This window comes from Halichoeres trimaculatus, unplaced genomic scaffold (assembly GCF_033239565.1).
Source record: "Halichoeres trimaculatus isolate MK-OKI-2021-1 unplaced genomic scaffold, fHalTri1.1 fHalTri1_scaffold_6, whole genome shotgun sequence".
NCBI lineage: Eukaryota > Metazoa > Chordata > Actinopteri > Labriformes > Labridae > Halichoeres > Halichoeres trimaculatus.
In genome coordinates, this window is record NW_027437184.1 from 4,589,126 (window position 1) to 4,609,246 (window position 20,121).

Consider the following 20,121-nt stretch of genomic DNA (forward strand, 5'->3'; position numbering starts at 1 on the left):
CATCATCTGTGACAAACCTTAAGGCGCTGTGATAAACAGTATTTATGGACTGAAGACATTTCAGTGAAGCCCCCATATACAACACATCACTATAATCAATTAAAGGAAGAAATGTGGCAGACACAAGCAGTTTACGAGCTCTAAGTGAAAAACAGGATTGGTTTTGGTATAAGAACCTGAGTTTCACCCTGAGTTTGGTGACCAAGCCTGCTATGTGATCCCTAAAAGAAAGCTCACGGTCCAAAAGAAACCCCAAATACTTAAAATTAGAGACCAGCTCTATAGGACTTCCCTGTTGAGTTACAAGAGTTGGAATATCTACTTGCAACTCACTTGAGTTAGAGAAGACCATGAGCTTAGTTTTAACAACATTAAAAGCAGCTTGTAAAAACTCAAAAGCCCGAGTGAGTGAGAATGAACAGCAATAAATAATGGTGTCATCTGCATAAAAGTGGTAAAATACATTTGACACATGAGCACACAGACTGTTGATGTAAATTGAAAATAAAATGGGTCCCAGGACTGAGCCCTGGGGCACCCCTTTGGTAACATCCAGAACAGCAGAGGTGGATCCAGCCACCTGCACACACTGTGTTCTGTTTGTTAGATAATCTCTGAACCAATGAGAGGCTGACTCTGAGATGCCAATGTTTTTTAAGGTGTACATCAACAGTCTGTGGTCTACTGTGTCAGACAAATCGATAAAAAGAGCAACACAATATTTTTTACTGTCCAGAGCCTCAATAAAATCATTTCAAACTTAAAGACCAGCTATAACAGTGCTGTGCTGTTTTCTAAAAGCAGATTGAAAAGATGATAAAATATTATTTGACTCTAAAAAATCCTTTAACTGATCACTGACATCAAACATTTTTGCTAAAATATGTAATTTAGAAATTGGTCTGTAGTTATTTACATTGGTGGATTCACCCCCTTTTGACAGGGGGAAAACTGGATCTATCTCTGCAGAGTCTGACTCTGTGGTTCCCAACCTGTTGGGGGGTCAGCTACTCCTGCAAAGAGTCTCGAGGCAAAGTGTTTGATTAAAGACTGAATTATGAAACAGTAATTTCTGCAGAGGTGACTCTAATCCTCCCTTTTGTCCTGTGAATTACAGAACAATTTACATTCTCATGTCTCAAAAATTATTCCAACAAATCAACCCTGAAAGGAAAAATAACGACTGTTTGAGCTGCCTGTGATCAGGGGCAAGAAAACAGGTTCAGTTCAAGAAATAAAAAAAAAAAGTAGTGGAGTCAAATTTAGATAATTAAATAAAGAAAACTCTGGTGGAAAATACAGAATATTATTATTGTAACAATCAATAACCATAACTAATTTAATAACTCAGAATGAGACGAGCATGAGACGACCCTTTAATTCACTTTAACACTTTTCTCTGCGACCAGTGAGACAGAACATGGAAATAATATTCAGTCTGCTGAACATTACATTGGTTTTAAATCTTCTCTCCCAAAGAAACACCTTCAGATCCAGTTACAAGCTCTAAGCTCATGGATTTTCTCATTGATCTGGAGCCAGTTTAAACAGTTCAGTCTCCAAACTCAGGATGAAGCCAGGCGAGGTCCTTCTTCTCCCACAGAGCCAGAGGACGACTTGTATCTCTAACCTTTTGACCGCTGCTTGATGATGTGCTGCATATATGAGAGCTTTGAACACTGGTAATCACTTTTCTTTGAGGTTTGTCACTGGCCTTACATGCTGACTGGCTCTTTTTGAATGTACACAGAGGCTCAGTCTGATCTACAAAGCTTTTCTTGGCTTAGATCCCTCTTATTTATGTTCTTATCTCCAAAGAACTAAAAGCCATTATGCCTAACGCTCTATTGATGTTTTCCTCTCTGCTCCTGTCTGAGGGAAAGAGCAACAGAGCGATGTATTTTTCTTATTTCATATGATTAGATTTTATAAACTGACTGCTCCTGTTATTTTCTCAAAGTTCAACCGAGGCGATACAGTGAGTCAAAGTTGTATTTTTACAGCCTGATTTTTTTAGATATGAGGTTTTTGTATCATACCGTTTGAGTGATTGATTGTGGTCTCATGTGTTCTGTGTATTTGCTCCCCGTCCCGCAGAGGTGCTGCAGCAGCGAGTGGCCGCTCTGGAGCAGGAAAGGGCCGAGTTCATCAGACTCAAGCAGCAGCTGGAGGCCGAGTTCAACCAGAAAAGAGCCAAATTTAAGGAGCTCTACATGTCCAAGGAAGGTGAGGATCCCATCATGTGCATCTCTTTTTGCTAATGTGATTTTAACTCATGCTGGATGCAATGAAAGCTTAAAGTAAAAATCTTTCAAGACCCAAATAATCTTGTTTTCTCTGACTATGTAAGCACCAAAACTACCTAAGAGGGGTGGACTCTCTTCTTTTATGTCTCTCTTCCTGTTTTTGATCCAAAAAAACAGACAAAACATACTTTTTTTGATCACGTTCATCTCGTCACTCCATCCTTTGATTCTTCTCCATGATCTCTGTCGTCTTTCCTCACAATGGCTCCGCTCTTTCTCTCTGAACTACCGCGACACATCCTCAGTTTGAGCGTGAGCTGCCTGAACTTTTCTGACTTGCAGCGTTTCGATATGTCTCTGTCATCTCACATCTTCTCCTCATATCCATGCTGAGCTCTCATCCAAAGAGCACACTGCTCTCACCCACAGTAGTTCACGAGCAGGATTTTGATTGACAAGCTCTCCCAGACCCCACCTCCCAGCGCTGAAAAACCACAATATACTTCTATAGACGCAGTAAACGGTTGCGATTGAATTGAGAAAAAATGTGGATTTAACAAATCTTCTCTTCTTTGTGTTTTCATTTGATTAGTCATGCACTTCAATCTTGTAATGTCCTAGAATTTAAATACTTTATTTGGGGACCTTCAGCAGATATGAGATTAAAATGCGATTAATTTGATTAATTAATTAAAAATCCTGTAATTAATAAGATTAATTTGTTTGATCACCTGACAGCACTACTTCAAGTCCCCAAAAAAATTTAGAAATCAGAAATACTTTATTAATCTCTGAGGGGAAATTGCTAGTCCACTTATGAGTAAAACTGATCCTTCATGTTTCTTTGCACTGTCCCTTTAAATCAGTAAATAAATCAAAATTTAAAGTAGTGTAAAAATGCCTTCCTGAGATCCCAGAAAAGTAAGAATTGTAAAATTTTATTTAAAAATAGAAAACATTATGAAACAGCAGCTACAATGATTCCTGTTAGTCCGCCTTCTTCTTCCTGCACATTTTCGCCCCTGTTCATGTCATCATTGACCCTTTGTCCCCACAGAGGAGCTCAAGAGGCAGACCCTGGCCATGGAGGGCGCCCAGGCTGAGCTGAGCTCCGTCCAGAACCAGCTGTCCCAGGCTCAGGCGGAGATGGAGACCATCAAAGCCGTGGCCACCGTGTCCGAAAACACCAAACAGGAAGCCATCGACCAGGTCCGCAGCCAGTGGCAGGAGGAGGTGGCCTCTCTGCAGGCCATCATGAAAGGTAAACACAGCAATGATGATGTTCAAAGTTAGAAGTTTAAAGGTCCCATATTCTGCTCCTTTTCTACAGTTTAATATGGATCATTGATGTCTTCATGAAATGGTAGTAACATGTTTTGGTCCAAAAAGCCAATAAATCAAGCACAGCAGCATTGTTTCCAGGCTCTCATAGCCCCTCTGTTCAGAACGCTCTGATTTAGTGGGCGTGGCCTTCATATGTAAATGAGCTACCACTGATACCGCCCCGCTCTTCCACGTCACTGAGAGCGGCGCCACGAGCTCCGAGTGCACAATGTTTAGAAAACAGAGAAGCTCGTTTACCGTAACATTACAGGCTAAAACAGCAGGCTCACTGCAGCTAAAGTTAGCATCCTGAAGCTAACACAGAGACAGGGGGGACACTGAGGAAAAGCTCTTCCATCTGCTCCACAGCACACAGCATTTAAAATACTCACATTTCCAGGGTCCCAGGTTTGTTGGTGGATGGTTGGTAATGCGCCTGGATTCAGGACCAGTCTATTGGCTAGCCCTCTGTTGTTCTGTCCAAAGTTGGAAAAGCAGTCGGCCGTGAAGTGACTAGCACACACATGCACAGTTTTACTGAGTGTAGCTGGAACATTTCCTGATAAATGAACTCTAGACACTTAGTCTGTCTTATTCTGGGATGGAAAGCTTGAGCATGGAACTATGTGTCTGTTTACAGCCAAAAACAGAGCAGTGATGGCTCTTCAACTTTGGCATTCTCCTCCCCGCTGCTGGAGAGATTTCTCTCTGGGGTTTCGGGGGTGTCTGCTCCGGTGGACCAATCGGGTCAGATTTGCTCCTGATTGGTCAAAAAAGGGAATCGCTGACGTCGGCAAAATCCAAACAGCTCGTTTTAGGTCAGGATTTTACATTCACAAGCACTACTAAGTACAGGTTTTGTCATTAAATATTACATTTTGTGGGCTGGGAGGAAAACCAAAGACCCACAAGTTTCCCTAAAAGACTTGATAAAGTGATTTTTGCACAATATGGGACCTTTAAAGTTAACAAAAGGAGGGTGGTGTTGTCCTAGCTTTACCTGTATGATCCTGAACTGACTGTGCAGGACTTGTGGATGTCATTTATCAACATTAGACTCTTGACTCATCTGCTGACTCTGGTGTGTTCACAGAATTAAACTATCAATCAATTTAAAGCTCTGTGTGCTCCATGCTTCACCTGAAGGAGAGACACTCTCATTGTCTCTGCAGCATCAGGATCACTGCACTGAGAAACACCCGCAGAGCATCCACCAGAACTTTTTTGAGTTAATATTAACGCTAAAGAAAAGTGACACACTGATGATAAATTCAAGTAACCAAGCATTTTACTTTTTATTCAAAAACAAAATCTAAAAATTATTTGAAATCATTTCATCTCAGTGTAGGAAGGAGCTGGCTGCTGTAAAGCACTGGTAGATCTGTTAGAAACTGATGATGCAGCACAGATTGCTGACACGTTCATTAAAGACCCTGGAAAAACAGAGATAACATCACTGGTGCAAGAAGTAATGTGCCTCTTTCTGCCTTGTCCCTATAGAAACTGTGTGTGAGTACGAGGTCCAGTTCCACCAGCGCCTGGAGCAAGAGAGAGCCCAGTGGAACCAGTACAGGGAGGCAGTGGAGAGGGAACTTGGAGAGCTGAGACGACGCCTCTCTGAAGGCCAGGAGGAGGAGAATCTGGAGAACGAGATGAAGAAAGTAGGCTACGTTTTCAGCCTGGCTTTGATTTAAAAACAGGCTCCAAACCTGAAAACAAATCAGAAATCCAGTTTGTAAGTTTGTAATAATTGCATAATTTCTTTTTTATTTATGAGTGAATTAAAATCTCCTCTCAGGCTCAGGAGGATGCAGAGAAGCTGCGCTCGGTGGTGATGCCCATGGAGCAGGAGATCGCCGCCCTTAAGGCGAAGCTGACCACAGCGGAGGACAGAGTGAAGGAGCTGGAGGCCTCGAAGGTTAGTCAGCAGTGAATCAATGATTCAGAGGAGGAAAGGAGCAGATAAAATGATGTTAACGGGGCGTGATGTTGACCAGGCATGGCAGCTGCACTGTCTGAATAAATCAAATTTGTGAAGGTTTATTGTATTAAAGGTGGAAAAGCCTTTCTGCTGCTTCAGACACTCAAAACTTAAAATACCTTTTACAATGCAAATATAGCTTCAGGTGTGAAAATTTTATTTAAAAAAAAAGAATATTTTAGCAGCTTTTGGTGCTTCATTTGATTCTGCGTCATTAGTTTTGTTATGATAACATCCTTAATTTCCTTACCCTCAAGAAAAAGGGAAGTTATTTTATAAGAAGAAGCCAAAATTTAGTCATCCAAGAGGGGAACTTGTTTTTTTCACTGTTATTAAGCATCACACACACACACACACACACACACACACACACACACACACACACACACACACACACACACACACACACACACACACACACACGCAAGGATTCCACAGTAATGAAGAGGAAAGTCAGAGTAAGGGGGCAGTTCAGGATCAGACGGTACAGTTCAGGGTTTTGCTGCCATACTCCTCTGTAGTTCCCAGTGAGTGACCTGGCACCTCTTCAGTAACCAGCTCCAACTCAGATCCTATGGTCTCCATCAGGACCCTTGATGGACAGACCGAGCAAGCAAAAGCAGACGCCTTAGATTTGATTTTTAAGGGAGGCTTTGATTTAAAATGTTGGTCACAAAAATACAAGTGAAATATTTATTTACAAATTCATTTTTTTCCAGGGAGGAGCGTACAAAGTCATTTAAAGACAGTTACACACAAAAACTTCAAAATGTATCCTCATAACTATTACACTCCCTTTCATATACAGATAAAAAAATTAAGAAAAACTAAACAACAGATGTCGCACTTCCTCATTCTCCATGAAATTCGACTCACAGCAATTTTCAGTCGTCACAATACTTAATATTCTGGCACTTAAAGCTCCTGTGAGTATTTCTTAACTGGTCATAAAAAAGACTGAAACTTAATTCTTACCTTTATATTTTACCTTTATAAGCCATCCAAAAGCAAACAAAACTATGAGAAATAAAAGTCATGTTTCTTATACACATATTTTTAGCCCCTGTAAATAATGACGCAGGGTAGGCAATGGTAAGCGTAGGCTCAAATAACACCAGTGTTGTGCAGTTTTCAGCCAAAATTTATCGGTAGCATTACATCTAACCAATAAAAAGCTAAAAGAGTTTGTTTTTTTTCTTTTAGTTAACAATATGTACAAGAAATTAACTGCAAAGCCTAGGAAAGTGTCCACACGAGGGCACCAATAGCTATACAAAAAAAAGTTCCTCACCGGAGCTTTAAAGCCACTTAAAATGTTAAATTTCTTAAATCCTGTCTTCTGAATGAAAGTGGAATTAATGTATTAAAAATAAATATTTTTATATTTAAAATAAGTAATTAGTCATTAAAAAAATATGAGCTAACACGTTTCATTTATATTTTTATATGTGTTAACCTCTTAAAATGCTGACTTAAATGTTGAAATACAAGCACTCTGTGAAAATATTATTAAATTAAATTTAATTTAATTTGGTTTTACTTTGTTTTATTTTATTTCTATTTATTTATTTATTTTTTATTTAATTTTATTTTATTTTATTTTCTATTTTACTTTATTCTATTCTATTTTATTTTGTTTAATTTAATTTTGTTTTATTTTGTTTTATTTTATTTTGATTAATTTTATTTTATTTTCTAAATTTAATTTAATTTAATTTAATTCAATTTTATTTTTCATTTTATTTTGTTCTATTCTATTTTATTTTGTTTAATTGAATTGAATTGAATTTTATTTCATTTTGTTTTATTTTATTTTGATTAATTTTATTGTATTTTTATATTATTTTTTTAATTTAAATTTCATTTAATAATTTTATTTTATTCAATTTTATTTAATTTTTATTTCATTTTATTTTATTTTTTATTTTACCTGGTTAGTCTTGTTGAGATCACAAGATCTGCTGTTCAAGGGAGACCTGAACAAGAAAGGCAGAATCACAGTGACAGCAAACAGCCACACCGACTCATTAAAGTACAAATAAGTAAGAAAGTCAATTAAAAACATCGAAGTTCAGAAAGTCTGTATTCCAGTGTTTTCACTCCAGCTTTAATTCAGTCTGATGATTATTTATACATCTCAGAGATCTCGGGTTGTGTTGTGCTTCTTTCAAGATTAATAATTAGGGAAGATTGCCAGGAATTTGGCTTTGTAAGAACTTGAACTTAAAGAAGTCCATCAGACTTTAGAGTACAAAGTACAGTGATGAATCTCAGAGCTCCGTGATACACACTGTCCAACATCTGCAGACCTGAGCAGCAGCATTCATGTACAATACATCTCTGTAATCAAGCAGAGGTAAAAACGTGGACTCGACCAGTTTTCTTTTTAACATTAAAATGGAAAGAAGACTTGTTTCTGTAGTAAAAACCAAGTAAAACCTTCAGCCGTCCTTTTGATCTGGTTCAGTTTTTCTTTCATTCTTTGGCTGCGATGATTGTGAAACACGTTTTAAATTCAGCTCTTTGAAGCCATAAAAAAAGCCCTTTGAACGTCTTTTAAAATTTAACTTTGTTAACCCTGCACGAGCTGCGAGAAAGCTCCAACCTTTGTGTATTCCTGTCGGTTGTTGTGTCTTATGGAGCAGAGCAGTAAAATGAAAATATGTTCACTCTGGATGCTCGTTAGCAGCACATTAAAGTATAAACTAGAGAGCATTAAACGTGATTTGGTGTCATGAAATATTCACCAAACGCAAGCGTAAGTGCCTGCTTGGTGTCAGCAGTTGTAGTTTTTATGAATAGCTCTGGTTGTGGTGTCACGTGTCTTTTGACAATTCAACTTCTGTCATAACAAAAACTAATAAACCACCGTCCACAGCTTCATTTATAGCTGCGTTAAAAATGTTGATAGTTTGACTCTGAGTAGATCTAAAAAAGTCACTGCGATGAAGTGTGATTTGTGGACGGACTGTGGTTTTGTTGTCAGACCACTGTTAAGTTTTCTCTCTGCTCTTGTCTTTGCTCTGTCATCAGCCTGTTTCCAGCTGAAGTCGGCATTTTTCACAGAGCAAAAACTGATAAAAGTTTTGTAAGCAGAGAGACATAGTTAGCAGAGAAAGTGGAGCATTTAGCCACTAAAGAGTCAGACATTTCCCTCAAGAGATGAAGCAAAAAGTATCAAATAAAACTTTAGGTTGTCTCTATCTTTCTTTTCACATCACAGAAGAGAAGCTTTTTGCAGAAATACAGACGTTTCTTGTGAAAACGTTAAACTTGTGTTCCTCTTGCAAAGGTCAAGGAGCTCAATCACGTTCTGGAGGCGGAGAAGTCGTGTCGTACTGACCTGGAGATGTACGTGGCCGTGTTGAACACGCAGAAGTCTGTGCTGCAGGAAGACGCAGAGAAACTACGTAAAGAGCTTCATGAAGGTACAGAGTTCGTCAGCTCCATCTTTTAATATCTCAGGAGAGAACTCATCTCACATCCTCCATCTTACTGTGTCACTCTTATAGTTAGTGTGTGGTATAATTTGCTCACTTTAAGCGTCAGCTCTCGAGCAGGAGAGTCGTCTTTTAATGTGCTGAAATTTCAGCCCTGACTACAGTGTGGGTGGGAAAACAACTTTTCAAATCCTCACATTTACTGAAATCTGAGAGACAGAAGCTGAGATTCAGCAGCAAAGTGTTTTTCCTGAGGACACTCTGGCATGAGGACAGCGAGACCTTGGATCAAACCCCGACTTCCCAATTTTGGAGAGGCCTACAGCAGAGCCATGTGTTTGTATCAGAGTAACCAGAACCACGCTGAGGAGGAACGACAGACAGAAAGTGAAACAAAAAGAGTCGAATATGGGACTTCCACAAAATCTTTCGACTGGGGTTTTACAAATTTTACTCATTAAGTCCAGAATTTCTTAACATATTTTTATCAAGATGCAAACAAGACGTAATTCCTCTCTGACCAATGAAAATGTTCTCCATTAGGGGGCGATATGGAGAACATATGTCAGGATGTTTTTAGAGCAGGATCTGAATTTTATCAGGATTTTTTTCATATTTAGACATTTTCACCTGCAAACAAATTTTTTAGCCCCAAATATTTCTTACCCTGCATTCTGAACAATTTTACGCACACTTTTCAGCATCATTTTATAATTTTAATCTAGTCATGTCTAGGGATGGAACGGTTCACAAAACCCACGCTTCAGTTCTTATCACGGTTTTGTGGTTTTCGGGCAGCCCAGATCACCATATACCCTAATAATCCACCATTAACAGATTATTTTTAATCAATTCTGTCATTTATAGTCATAAAAAAGCTGAAAGAATGAGGCTGTTTCCCATTTTAAACATCATTAAAGCTGAATGAAACATTGCTAATTTCAACACGCCAACTCTTCAGTAAGGAAAGCCACTATTGGCTGTCCCAGACGTCACTAAAAGTCACTAAATCAGAATTAGAAATAGAAGTACTTTATTAATCCCTGAGGGGAAGTTGCTTTTTAGTCACAGCTACCCCTTCAAAAAGTTGAAAAAAGTAGTATAAAAAAAAAGGAGTCACAAGATTTGAGAAGTAATTACAAAGAATACCAAAATAAGAAGTTTTAAAATTAAAGATGTAAGAAATCACAAGTATAAGAAGTGGGAAAAAAAGAAGCATAAGTGCACTTGAAATTGAATATAACTATGAAATGTAAGTATGATCATTGCTAAGAATATGATGTAAAAAAATGACGCTGTCATGGACTCTGTAACAAAGAAATAACGTGGGAGAGACAGAAAGCAGGAAAAACACAACATCATAAATATGTTTAGAGCTACAAATTAACTTTCTTCTGTCCAATCTTGTTTTTTCTGTTTAAATATCAACCCTCATCCTTTATCTGGGCTGGGGACCAGCAGAAGTGACCATAATGAGACACACAATTGTAGATAGAGGAGGGACTCACACACGCTGAACATTGAGGAGATCAAAACACGCTTTAACCTCAGATTCTCCAAATGCCAGAGAAGTCACAAGAATGGTCGTCTTTTAAAAAAACTCTCCAGAGGGTCTGAAAAGTCATTAAATGTAGCGACAAAGTCTTCAAGTTGGCAACACTCAGTCGCAGTTTTATCCTCCACTTCCTTACCGCCGTCATCAGAGCTCACACTGAATTTAACGACTCAACGCCACAGAAACACCCTCTTACTCTTCATGTAAACAACACACACGCTTCCCCTCAAAGTGTCCTGCTGTACTCCTTCACCTCGATTAGCACATTCTTATGATCAAAGCTACAAACTAGTCTCAAACTGAGCCGTAAAATAAGAAAAAAGAGAAACACGAACCAAACGAAGCACACGCGTCCCAAACCGAGTGAGGAAAACCGAACAGTTTGGATTTTTTTCAAAAACCGTTTCATCCCTTGTCATGTAGGCTGTAACTCTAATGGATAGAGAATGTTGGAAGTTGTACAAGCTATTAAGTTATTAATTCTAGGAGCAAATTTATTTGAATCTCATAGCTAAAGCTTTTTGAATGAATGAATGCTTTATTTCGAACATGTGAAAATAATACAAAAAGAAAAAAAGAAAAGAAAATCAACATGGAAAAGAACAAATGAAAAAACAAAAATAAATAAATAATAGAGAAAAAAATTACAAAAACAAAATAAAAACCAGGGAAAACAAAACAACAGCAACAACAAAAAGAACCCCCAAAACAAATTGAAACTAGATAGTAGAAGTTAGTTAAAATGGACTCCATTACCCATGATGCACTTCTATGGAAAAAAAGTAAGTTTAGTGATTTTTTTTGCGCAGGAGATGCTGGAAAAGTTGTGAACAAATTAAATTACAAGTTTTCATTTAGTAAACTGAGAGCTCTGTCTTTAAGTCCAGAGTCAAGCCTCTTTATTTTTGAACATAGATAAGAAAATTTTACAGTATTCTCTCACATATTTACATCATGATATAGTCATTTAAAGACGTCAGCTGTGAGAGTTGTTGAGTTTCTGCACAGCGTACAGAGCTTTAGCTTTATAAAAGCAGCCTGCACAGTTCAAATGTAGTTTTTTACTCACATCAAACCAAACAAGCTGAACCATTGCTTAAAAAACTGACTGACATGTTTTTTCCCTTTCAGACTAGTCTGATATTGACTCCTTTTGATCCCACAGATTAATAGACCAACCTTTACAGCCCCAGACAAAGCTATGAACTGCTCACACTGAGCACTCAGACTTTTTCCCATTTAGAAAATAGTTTTTCCTTGGGGAGACGATAAAAAAGCTCTAAAATGTGAGTCCTGCTGGTAGAAAATGAGACCTGACGTCTGGGCTATTACAGGAGTCAAATACAGGTCAGCTGCTCTGCAGGTGCACTGAACTATGTTATAACAGGATTTGGGTTATGAATAAAACATTTCTCATAATTTCAGTTGAGGTATATTAGACGAAAAGGTATTTTATAAGAAAAAAAATAGATTTAAAGAGCTGAAGCTGGAGAGGAATAAATCTCCCTCTAAAAAGACAAGAGGTTATCATAGGAAAGACGCACAGATCAAAACTTTTAGACATCCAAACAAGTGTAAACAACCTTTCTGTCTCTCTCTGTCTCCCTGGGTCTTGTTGCCTTTCGACGTCTCAGTTTGCCACAAGCTGGAGTTGGAGCGGCAGCAGCACAACCAGCTGAAACACACGTGGCAGAGAGCCAACGACCAGTTCCTGGAGTCCCAGCGGCTCCTCATGAGAGACATGCAGAGGATAGAGAGCGTGCTGTCGTCAGAACAGCTCCGCCAGGTGGAGGAGATGAAGAAGAAAGACCAGGTACACAGAAACCCCGCTCAGCCAGCCCCTCTGTTAGTCACGTGTGTGAGCTCACAGAGTCTGCTTTACAGACGCTTTTCCTCATCATGGACATGCTTGATGTTGTTCTATAAATTTGTGAGTATTTTGGGAAACATTTCCTGTCAAATGATCTGTCAAACAGAGCTCGTGGTTTGACAGATAATTTATTTCCATCTTTCAAAGATGATATGTAAGCCTCTTAGCGAGAGCCAAGTGTTCAAAGTCGAGCTGCTGTGTGACTGTGTAGGAAAAAGGTCACCGAGAAGTTAGAGGAAGGATGACGAGGCAGAGGAACAACTTTTTATCATTGAACAGTGATCACAACAATTATCAGAGTAATAATTTTATTTATAGAGTATTTTTGATGTGCTTTACAGCAGCAAGAAAGTCATACAGGAATGTAATAAATCATAAGCACAGCAGGGTTTAAAAAATACAAATTAACTTAAACTTAAAAATGAAACTAGATGCTTAAAAAAATTTTTTTTTAAACTTCTCTTTATATTTTCCTTTTTTTTAAAGATACAGATACAAAATTAATAATAAAATAAATAAAAATCACTCAAAGGTGAGTTTATCCATGAAAGATATATATATATATATATATATATATATATATATATATATATCTTTCACTTATTAATTAAAAGATTAAATAATATATATATATATATATATATATATATATATATATATATATATATATATATATATATATATATATATATATGCACGTAAAAGAATAAATCACAAAAAAAATTACAAGCTTAATTTTTCTTTATCTTATTTTTTTCATCCATTTATTTACTGTCAATACATATACCTGTATATTCATTCACTTTTAAATTAAAAGACTGATAAAAGACTGAATAAAAAAAAATAAAGAATTAAAATTAAAAATAATATTAAGAAAAAGAAAGATTTGAACATCAATGATTCGACTTATTGATTCGACAATTATAACAAAAATTAAATTTAGATTAATGTGAAACCACAAAAATATCTTTTTTAAAGTGCAGTTTTCCTGTAGTTGGGTGTTTTTTTATCTCTTTAACTCATCTACTCTCTTTTCTAAGGAGGTAACAGGCAAGAAGAAAATACTGTACAGAAGGTTTTTATCTGACTGAAGATTTTTGAAGATCTTTATTTATCATATATATTTAACACTAAGTGGAGATCATGAGTGAGCTTAAAAATTTGTCTTATTCAGGAAGGCAGCATTCATCTGAGCCATTTGATTTAATCTTGCTAGATCTGAAGATTTTCTGAATAAATTAGTGTAAAAATAGGTGAAGCTGTAGAATAAAGTGACCAAAGCGTTTGTCTTTCTCCATCCAAGGAGGAGGATGAAAAGGAGCGGCTCAGCCAAGTGAAGGAGCTGCAGGAGGACGATGGTGGAGACAACACCGAGCCTCTGGAGGATTCCTTCCTGGGGCTGAGCGTCGAGGAGGTACGAGAATCACGTAATCTGAGACCTCCCTCAGGGCGAGCTGAGCAGGCTATTATCGCCCCACGTCATATTATTTCCCATTTGAGTAACACGATACCCAGGCGGGCGTCATGGCACCTTCATGTTTGTCCTTGTGGGTATTTTTGATGTAACACTGAACTGGGGCGGCTGTAATGCATGACAGAAACCTTAAAGTCTGTGTAATATGTGTTTTTCCAACTTTAAACTCTACCTCACAGCATTTTGCTTTAATCCTTTTCATAGTTTGAAGGAAATGAAGGAGAGAGGGTCACTCACAGGGGTTTTATTCACATGATCACTAACACATTTCATTGTTTCTGTTTTGTCGTAGGCGTGTTTTTATGTTTATCAGTTCATTTCTGTTATGTTTAGATCTATGAAATGATGAGAAACTCTTGTTTATTATGTGTATTTTGTTCTTCCTTGTGCGCTTTTAAATCAGCGGCTCCACACTGATAGTTGTGGCCAGAATTTTCTCAGTGTCTTTTCAAGCATCTTGCTCTGAAACAGGTGGTGTTTATTAACACAACAAACAAATGTTCTGCTTGAAAAATGACTCACTGGGATCTTATTTATCTCCTCTTCAAGCGATGGTGAAATAGTGAAAACTTGTGTTTTCCCAGGATTCTGATTGGCTCTTTCTCTTTCAGCCCCACGCCAACCACAGCGCCCACGGCTCCATGCACTCGTTAGACACTGATGTGGTGGCAGGAAGCTCCATGGACCCTTACAAAGAAAACCTGCGCAGAGTTCAGTCCACAGACAGCCTCGGCTCCTCGCTGTCTCCACAGCAAGGCCTCGGCGGCCACAACCACAAAGCCAAGTCGGCCAGTCACTTGGACGAGTCGGACTTTGGGCCCCTGGTTGGGGCCGACTGCAGCGTGACGGACAGTAGTTTTGGTGAAACAGCATCTATCAGCTCCATAAAGCTGACGGCGAGTCACTTTCTTCTGACGAAAGACCAGGAGAAGGCCATCAAGGCCATGACGCCGGAGCAGGAGGAGACGGCGTCGCTGCTGTCCAGCATCTCTCACGCCCCCGACACGGCGTACTTACCGCCTGCGGGCTACAGGCTGGTCAGCGACAGCGAGTGGAACCTGCTGCAGCAAGAGGTGCAGCTCTCAGTATTTAAGAAGCAGTTTAAACCCAGCACAGGCGCATGATATTCTTAGATCTATTTTATTAAAATCATTCAGCGAGACAGAGTCTAAGGGGAAGATCAGGATCATGTTATGGCAAACCTTGGAATAAAATAATTATAATTACAGGAAATTTGATCAAAAACAACACAAAGATCCAACCTTTCTAAAACTGATGTTCTGCCTTCGTACAAACCACGTGTACGAGACAGAAATAGAAATAGAAAAGTGTCTTATATGCAGAAGATATTGACTTGTGTGGACAGGAAAAGTAGTTGTTTGTGAAGAGGTTGTGTAATCTGTGATGAACCATTTATAAATATTTACTTTAGCGCCATCACACGCTATAAACCAAGCATATCAGGTCTCTGCTGCTACTCCTGTTGGAGTAATCAGCTGCAGAAAATGTATGAACATAGAAGGCGACTAACAGAAAACTGAAAGTTGACAATGAGGTGATGGTTCAGCTAGCAAAGCATCAAATGGTGAGACAAATCACTGTGCAGCAAATGTATGCACTCCCAAAAGTGTTTGATAGTAATGATGGAGGTTCTCTGAAATATATTAGGGATAAATATCACTTTGAAAAAGGAAAATAAAGTGGAGCTAATTCCATAAAAACACATCATGGGCCAAGACAATAAACTTGTGTACAGGAGATAAAAATGATCATCCAAATCAGAATCAGATTTATTGCTGAATATTTTTCTACATGACAAGGAATTTGTCTGTTGGTGCAAATAGTTAAAAAAAACAAGAGCATGAATAAAGTAAAATTGAGAATATAAAAACAAAAGTGAAAAATATAATTTATATGCACATGGGATGATAAACTTTTCTCCAGATTTGATTCTTTTATGCATTCTGGGGTGCTGAATAGATTTAAAATTTTTATGGTTCTGATTTTTGCTATTTTCACTTAACTTTTTTAAAACCTGACCATGTGAAAAAGTTGAATGATAATGATGAGGGTGTCTGCTGACTGTATCAGGAGCCATACCCCCCCACACACACACAAACAAAAAACTGCACAGGGATCTGACATCTCTACTTTTTTCAACCCTGCGTATAAAGACTGAAATGAAGGACATACATTTGAAAAGAAAAAATTGGAACAAAAAAAATCTTTACTTAAAACAGAAAAAATAAACAATTAAAATATAATAAACAAATAAAATAAAAAATATAAAATACATAAAATATAAAATAAAAAATATTATTTTATATTATATTATATTATATTATATTATATTATATTATATTATATTATATTATATTATATTATATTATATATAAAATAAACAAAAATATCCCAATACTACAATACATTGATTTTTTCTCCCACCCCTAACATTCATACACAAGCAAAACCTTTCTTTGACAGGGAAAAGAGGAAATTATCCATCATGCTGCCTTAGCTGAGTTTCTAAATAATTTAAATTAAGTTCAACAGGAGGGTTTAGTAAAGGGACCCTGAAGAAATGCTGATAAATAAAGCATCTACTGTGTTGTTTTGTGTTTTTTTAGCAGTTGTAAAAGCGATTGAACCTACAGTGATGCCTCTTTATGACCTTAAAAAACAAATAACTCCATCATCTACTGGTGCGGCGATTTCTGAATCGTCGTTTTTAATGTCAACAAGATGATTCACAGCCGTAAAACAGCTGTTAGCTACTTTGTCCTCAACAAATATCAAACTATACGAGGTACTAAACTCATAGCTATATTTTTACTCCGTCAATACCATTTGATCTTATCAGTCAAATGAAAATGTAATCACTATTAAAATGCCTGTATCTTTGGGAAAAGCTGTCTGACTTCTCATTACATCAGCTAGCTTGCATGCTACTTAGATACTTTTTGTTATTGTTTCAGTCATCAGGCATTTTTAAAGCCCCTGTGAGGAGTTTCGGTTGTGGAGCAGTTTTATAGTGATTCTGTTCATAACCCAAAATAGAAGATGAAACAATCAGTAACAAGATCAACAATTTCTAAATCATGATTTTTAACAAATGAAATGGCAGAGAGAGGTGGGTGTTGGACTGTGGGCAGCTGAAAAACAGCTTTTCTTTACAAACTAACCGCAGGGTGACACATTTGTCTGTGCAAAGACTTCTGGATGTGATTGTTTATTTGGGGAAAACCACAGGACAGATCATTATTTTAATAACATTAACACATCTGCCCACATAAGGTGTAGAAATGGACAAAATCTTAAAGTTTTAAACTTAAGTTATCTCATTGTTGTCTTGTTTGTCTGTCTCCAGGTGAAAAACGCAGGCAGGAAACTTGGCCGACGCTGCGACATGTGCACCAACTACGAGAAGCAGCTGCAGGTGATCCAAGGTCAAGAGGCGGACACACGAGATCAGGTGCGTTTCTGTCATCTCGTCTCACATCCACCCCAGCTTTGCATGCTTTCTTTAACGGAGAATATCTTTTGTGCTCCCTCTCAGGTGAAGAAGCTGCAGGTGATGCTTCGTCAGGCCAACGATCAGCTGGAGAGGACCATGACTGAGAAACAGAGTCTGGAAGATTCGGTCAAAGCAGGAAACGAGGAAACTGCAGCGAAGGTTTGGACGGATTCCTCATTGAGTCACAGCGTGGTCTGCTCTGAACAGATTTCTTTCTCAGTGCCAATTCTCATCCTTTTTTTCTGATAATAACTGGAAGAACATGAAACTTTCGGCTCATTATCAGAGTTGCTAACCACCTACTGGGCTAAATTACCCATGAACTCTGCGAGAATGTTCCCACAATCCTTTGGAGCGTATCGACAGAAGCATAATGTTGCTATGACTTCTATTTGTGAGGCCGGGCCTGTGCTCTGAATTAGATATTTTTAACTAAAGCCTAAAGACCTTTCTAAGACTCTTCATGTCTTTTTGATGTTTTTGTCCTGTGTTGTAGGTTTCCGGTCTCTTACAGAGGGTCCAGGAGTCAGAGACGCTGCTCAGCACACTACAGCAGGCCTTCAGTGACGCCAAGAGGAACACACAGGAGCAGATGGTGAGCGGCGTCCTTCCTTCAGCTCCGTGTTGCCCGTTCTCGCCAGCTGTGTTTGAGTCTCTGGTTTCCCTCTCATGTCAGTCTTTGAGGCTGGAGGGAGTACAGTCCTGAAAAAAGGAACGGCTAATTTCTGTTTTGACAACACGCAGACACACAGCCACGTTGGATTTGACTTTCTCTGTCTCTGCAGCTGAAGTGGCAGATTTTCTTTTCCAACACAAATATACGCTGACACCATGGAGCTTTAGGCTGCTGTAGAAATCCTCCTGAAATTTCCATCTTTATTTCTGCAAAACTCAAAATATCTGGTTTGTGACACTCAGTTATAATATCACTGTGATTTTTTCTTATTTTGGTCATGGTCTTTTTTTGTAGTTTTTTAAAAATTACATCATTAATGTTTCAGTTTTAACTGAAAAACATAGCTAGATTTAACAGAGCCCCTTTCTCCAATGTACCGTACGAAAAGTGGAAAGAAAAAGAGAAAAAGGTAAAGAAATAAAACAGATTGTCAAAGAGAAATTCAAGTAAAGGCAATAAGACAAATATATGCATGTACACATAACTACAAGTAGACATACATACACTGTGCTATTTTCTGAAAAAATAAAATAAATTAAAAATTATGATTTTTTTCTATTGTTGACCCTACATATTTTCAAGGAGATATACAGATTAAAAAAATTGCTCCACCAAAAGGTTGAGCAGCAAGTTAAAGAGCAGTTTAATCCAGGTTCAAAGTTACTTAAGTCACTCTAAATTGTTAGAAAATTGGCCTAACTCACATTATTCTTTAATATTATATGATTGACACTCACAATGTTCTCTGAATGTCAACAATCATCCATTGTGAAGGCCTTTTTGATGTAAATAATTAATAAAAATCATGTGCTCTGTTTTTGGTTAAAAAAAATTGTGTTTTCCCAAAGGTTATTATTTTAAAAGGGTGATGATATGTTGCATCAATCCAGTCATTGCAAAAAGAAAAAGACAAAATAAAGATGCATGTGCTTGAAAGTGTCCAAAAAATGCGCTGATTGGGAAATAATCTCAGTGCACGCATCATTTTCCTCACAGATCATCGTCCATATGGCAGGGAAAGAAAAGATGGAGTAGAAAGAGACAGAAACCGTCTTAATAATGGATGTGCAGCTGCAAGGTCTGCCAACACACAACAAAGCGTCTGCAAAGCATCGAGACATTCCTCCTGCAGCCTGCGGCTTTGATCCGGAGAAAAATGGGTCTTAACACTTCCATTAATTCGGTTACGATGTGAAACCGAGCACAATGGTAGCTCTGCAGGGAGAATGGCTCCAAAATGAAATGCTATCCGATGAGTCACTCCTCTCACGCCATGTGTGAAGTGCCGACGGTCCTACACGACAGATAAACTGACACACAATGAGAGACTGAGCGATTGTGTTTGTTTGTTTCAGGTGGTGCTGGTGAAGTCGAGGGAGCAGGTGGCGGATGAGCTGAGTCGACTACAGAGAGACAACGAGAGCCTGCAGGGGAAACACAGGCTGCACGTAGAGCTGCAGCAACAGGAGGACTTTCAAATGCCCAACACTGTGCAAGTATGTGAAACCAAAATCAATAAGGACAAGTAGAGGGCTACGATTATATCCTTTAGGGTTTCTTTAAAGCAAATAAAAGAAGTAGTTTACAGCACAGAGGGTCTAAAAGAGTCAAATACAGAGGGTGAGGTTTAAATGTTTGTCAGATGCAAAGTTACTTATATATTTTTCTCACATCTTCAGACCTGGATGTTTTTTTCAGCTGCAGTGGGAGAGGTTTGTCTTTTAACTTCCTTTAAGGATGATTATTGGTTATTAAAAAACCAGAAACAAACTGTAGAGACTAACACAGATTAACAGCACAGTGCTCAGCTGTGTCTGTGACTCTTTAAGTTTCATTTCAACGATTAGTGGGAACACTGCTCGTTTTAAAGTCTCTGACAAGGTAGGAAAGAGTATCTGTCTCCAACTGTAATCCCTCCTCCTCCTCCCAACACGAAAACTTCCTCCCACACTGTTACTCTCAGCTGAGTTATCCCCTGGCAGTGTGTCAGGCAGAGTGGGCTCTGGTTCAGTGGGGGTGGAGCAGCACTGATGCTGCAACAC

General features: G+C 38.2%; 1 protein-coding gene across 1 annotated transcript in view; it reads left to right on the forward strand.

Annotated features, from left to right (window-relative positions):
• The window catches only part of rabep1 (rabaptin, RAB GTPase binding effector protein 1), a 33,792-nt gene that overhangs the window by 3,127 nt on the left and 10,544 nt on the right, over positions 1-20,121 (forward strand). Inside the window, exons 2-13 of the mRNA XM_074672711.1 lie at positions 2,098-2,226; positions 3,304-3,507; positions 5,070-5,230; positions 5,368-5,487; positions 8,843-8,978; positions 12,180-12,358; positions 13,719-13,829; positions 14,501-14,962; positions 17,257-17,361; positions 17,446-17,562; positions 17,900-17,998; positions 19,435-19,575. Of these exons, the coding sequence (XP_074528812.1) occupies positions 2,098-2,226; positions 3,304-3,507; positions 5,070-5,230; positions 5,368-5,487; positions 8,843-8,978; positions 12,180-12,358; positions 13,719-13,829; positions 14,501-14,962; positions 17,257-17,361; positions 17,446-17,562; positions 17,900-17,998; positions 19,435-19,575 (1,964 nt within the window). The remainder of the gene's footprint in view (positions 1-2,097; positions 2,227-3,303; positions 3,508-5,069; positions 5,231-5,367; positions 5,488-8,842; positions 8,979-12,179; positions 12,359-13,718; positions 13,830-14,500; positions 14,963-17,256; positions 17,362-17,445; positions 17,563-17,899; positions 17,999-19,434; positions 19,576-20,121) is intronic.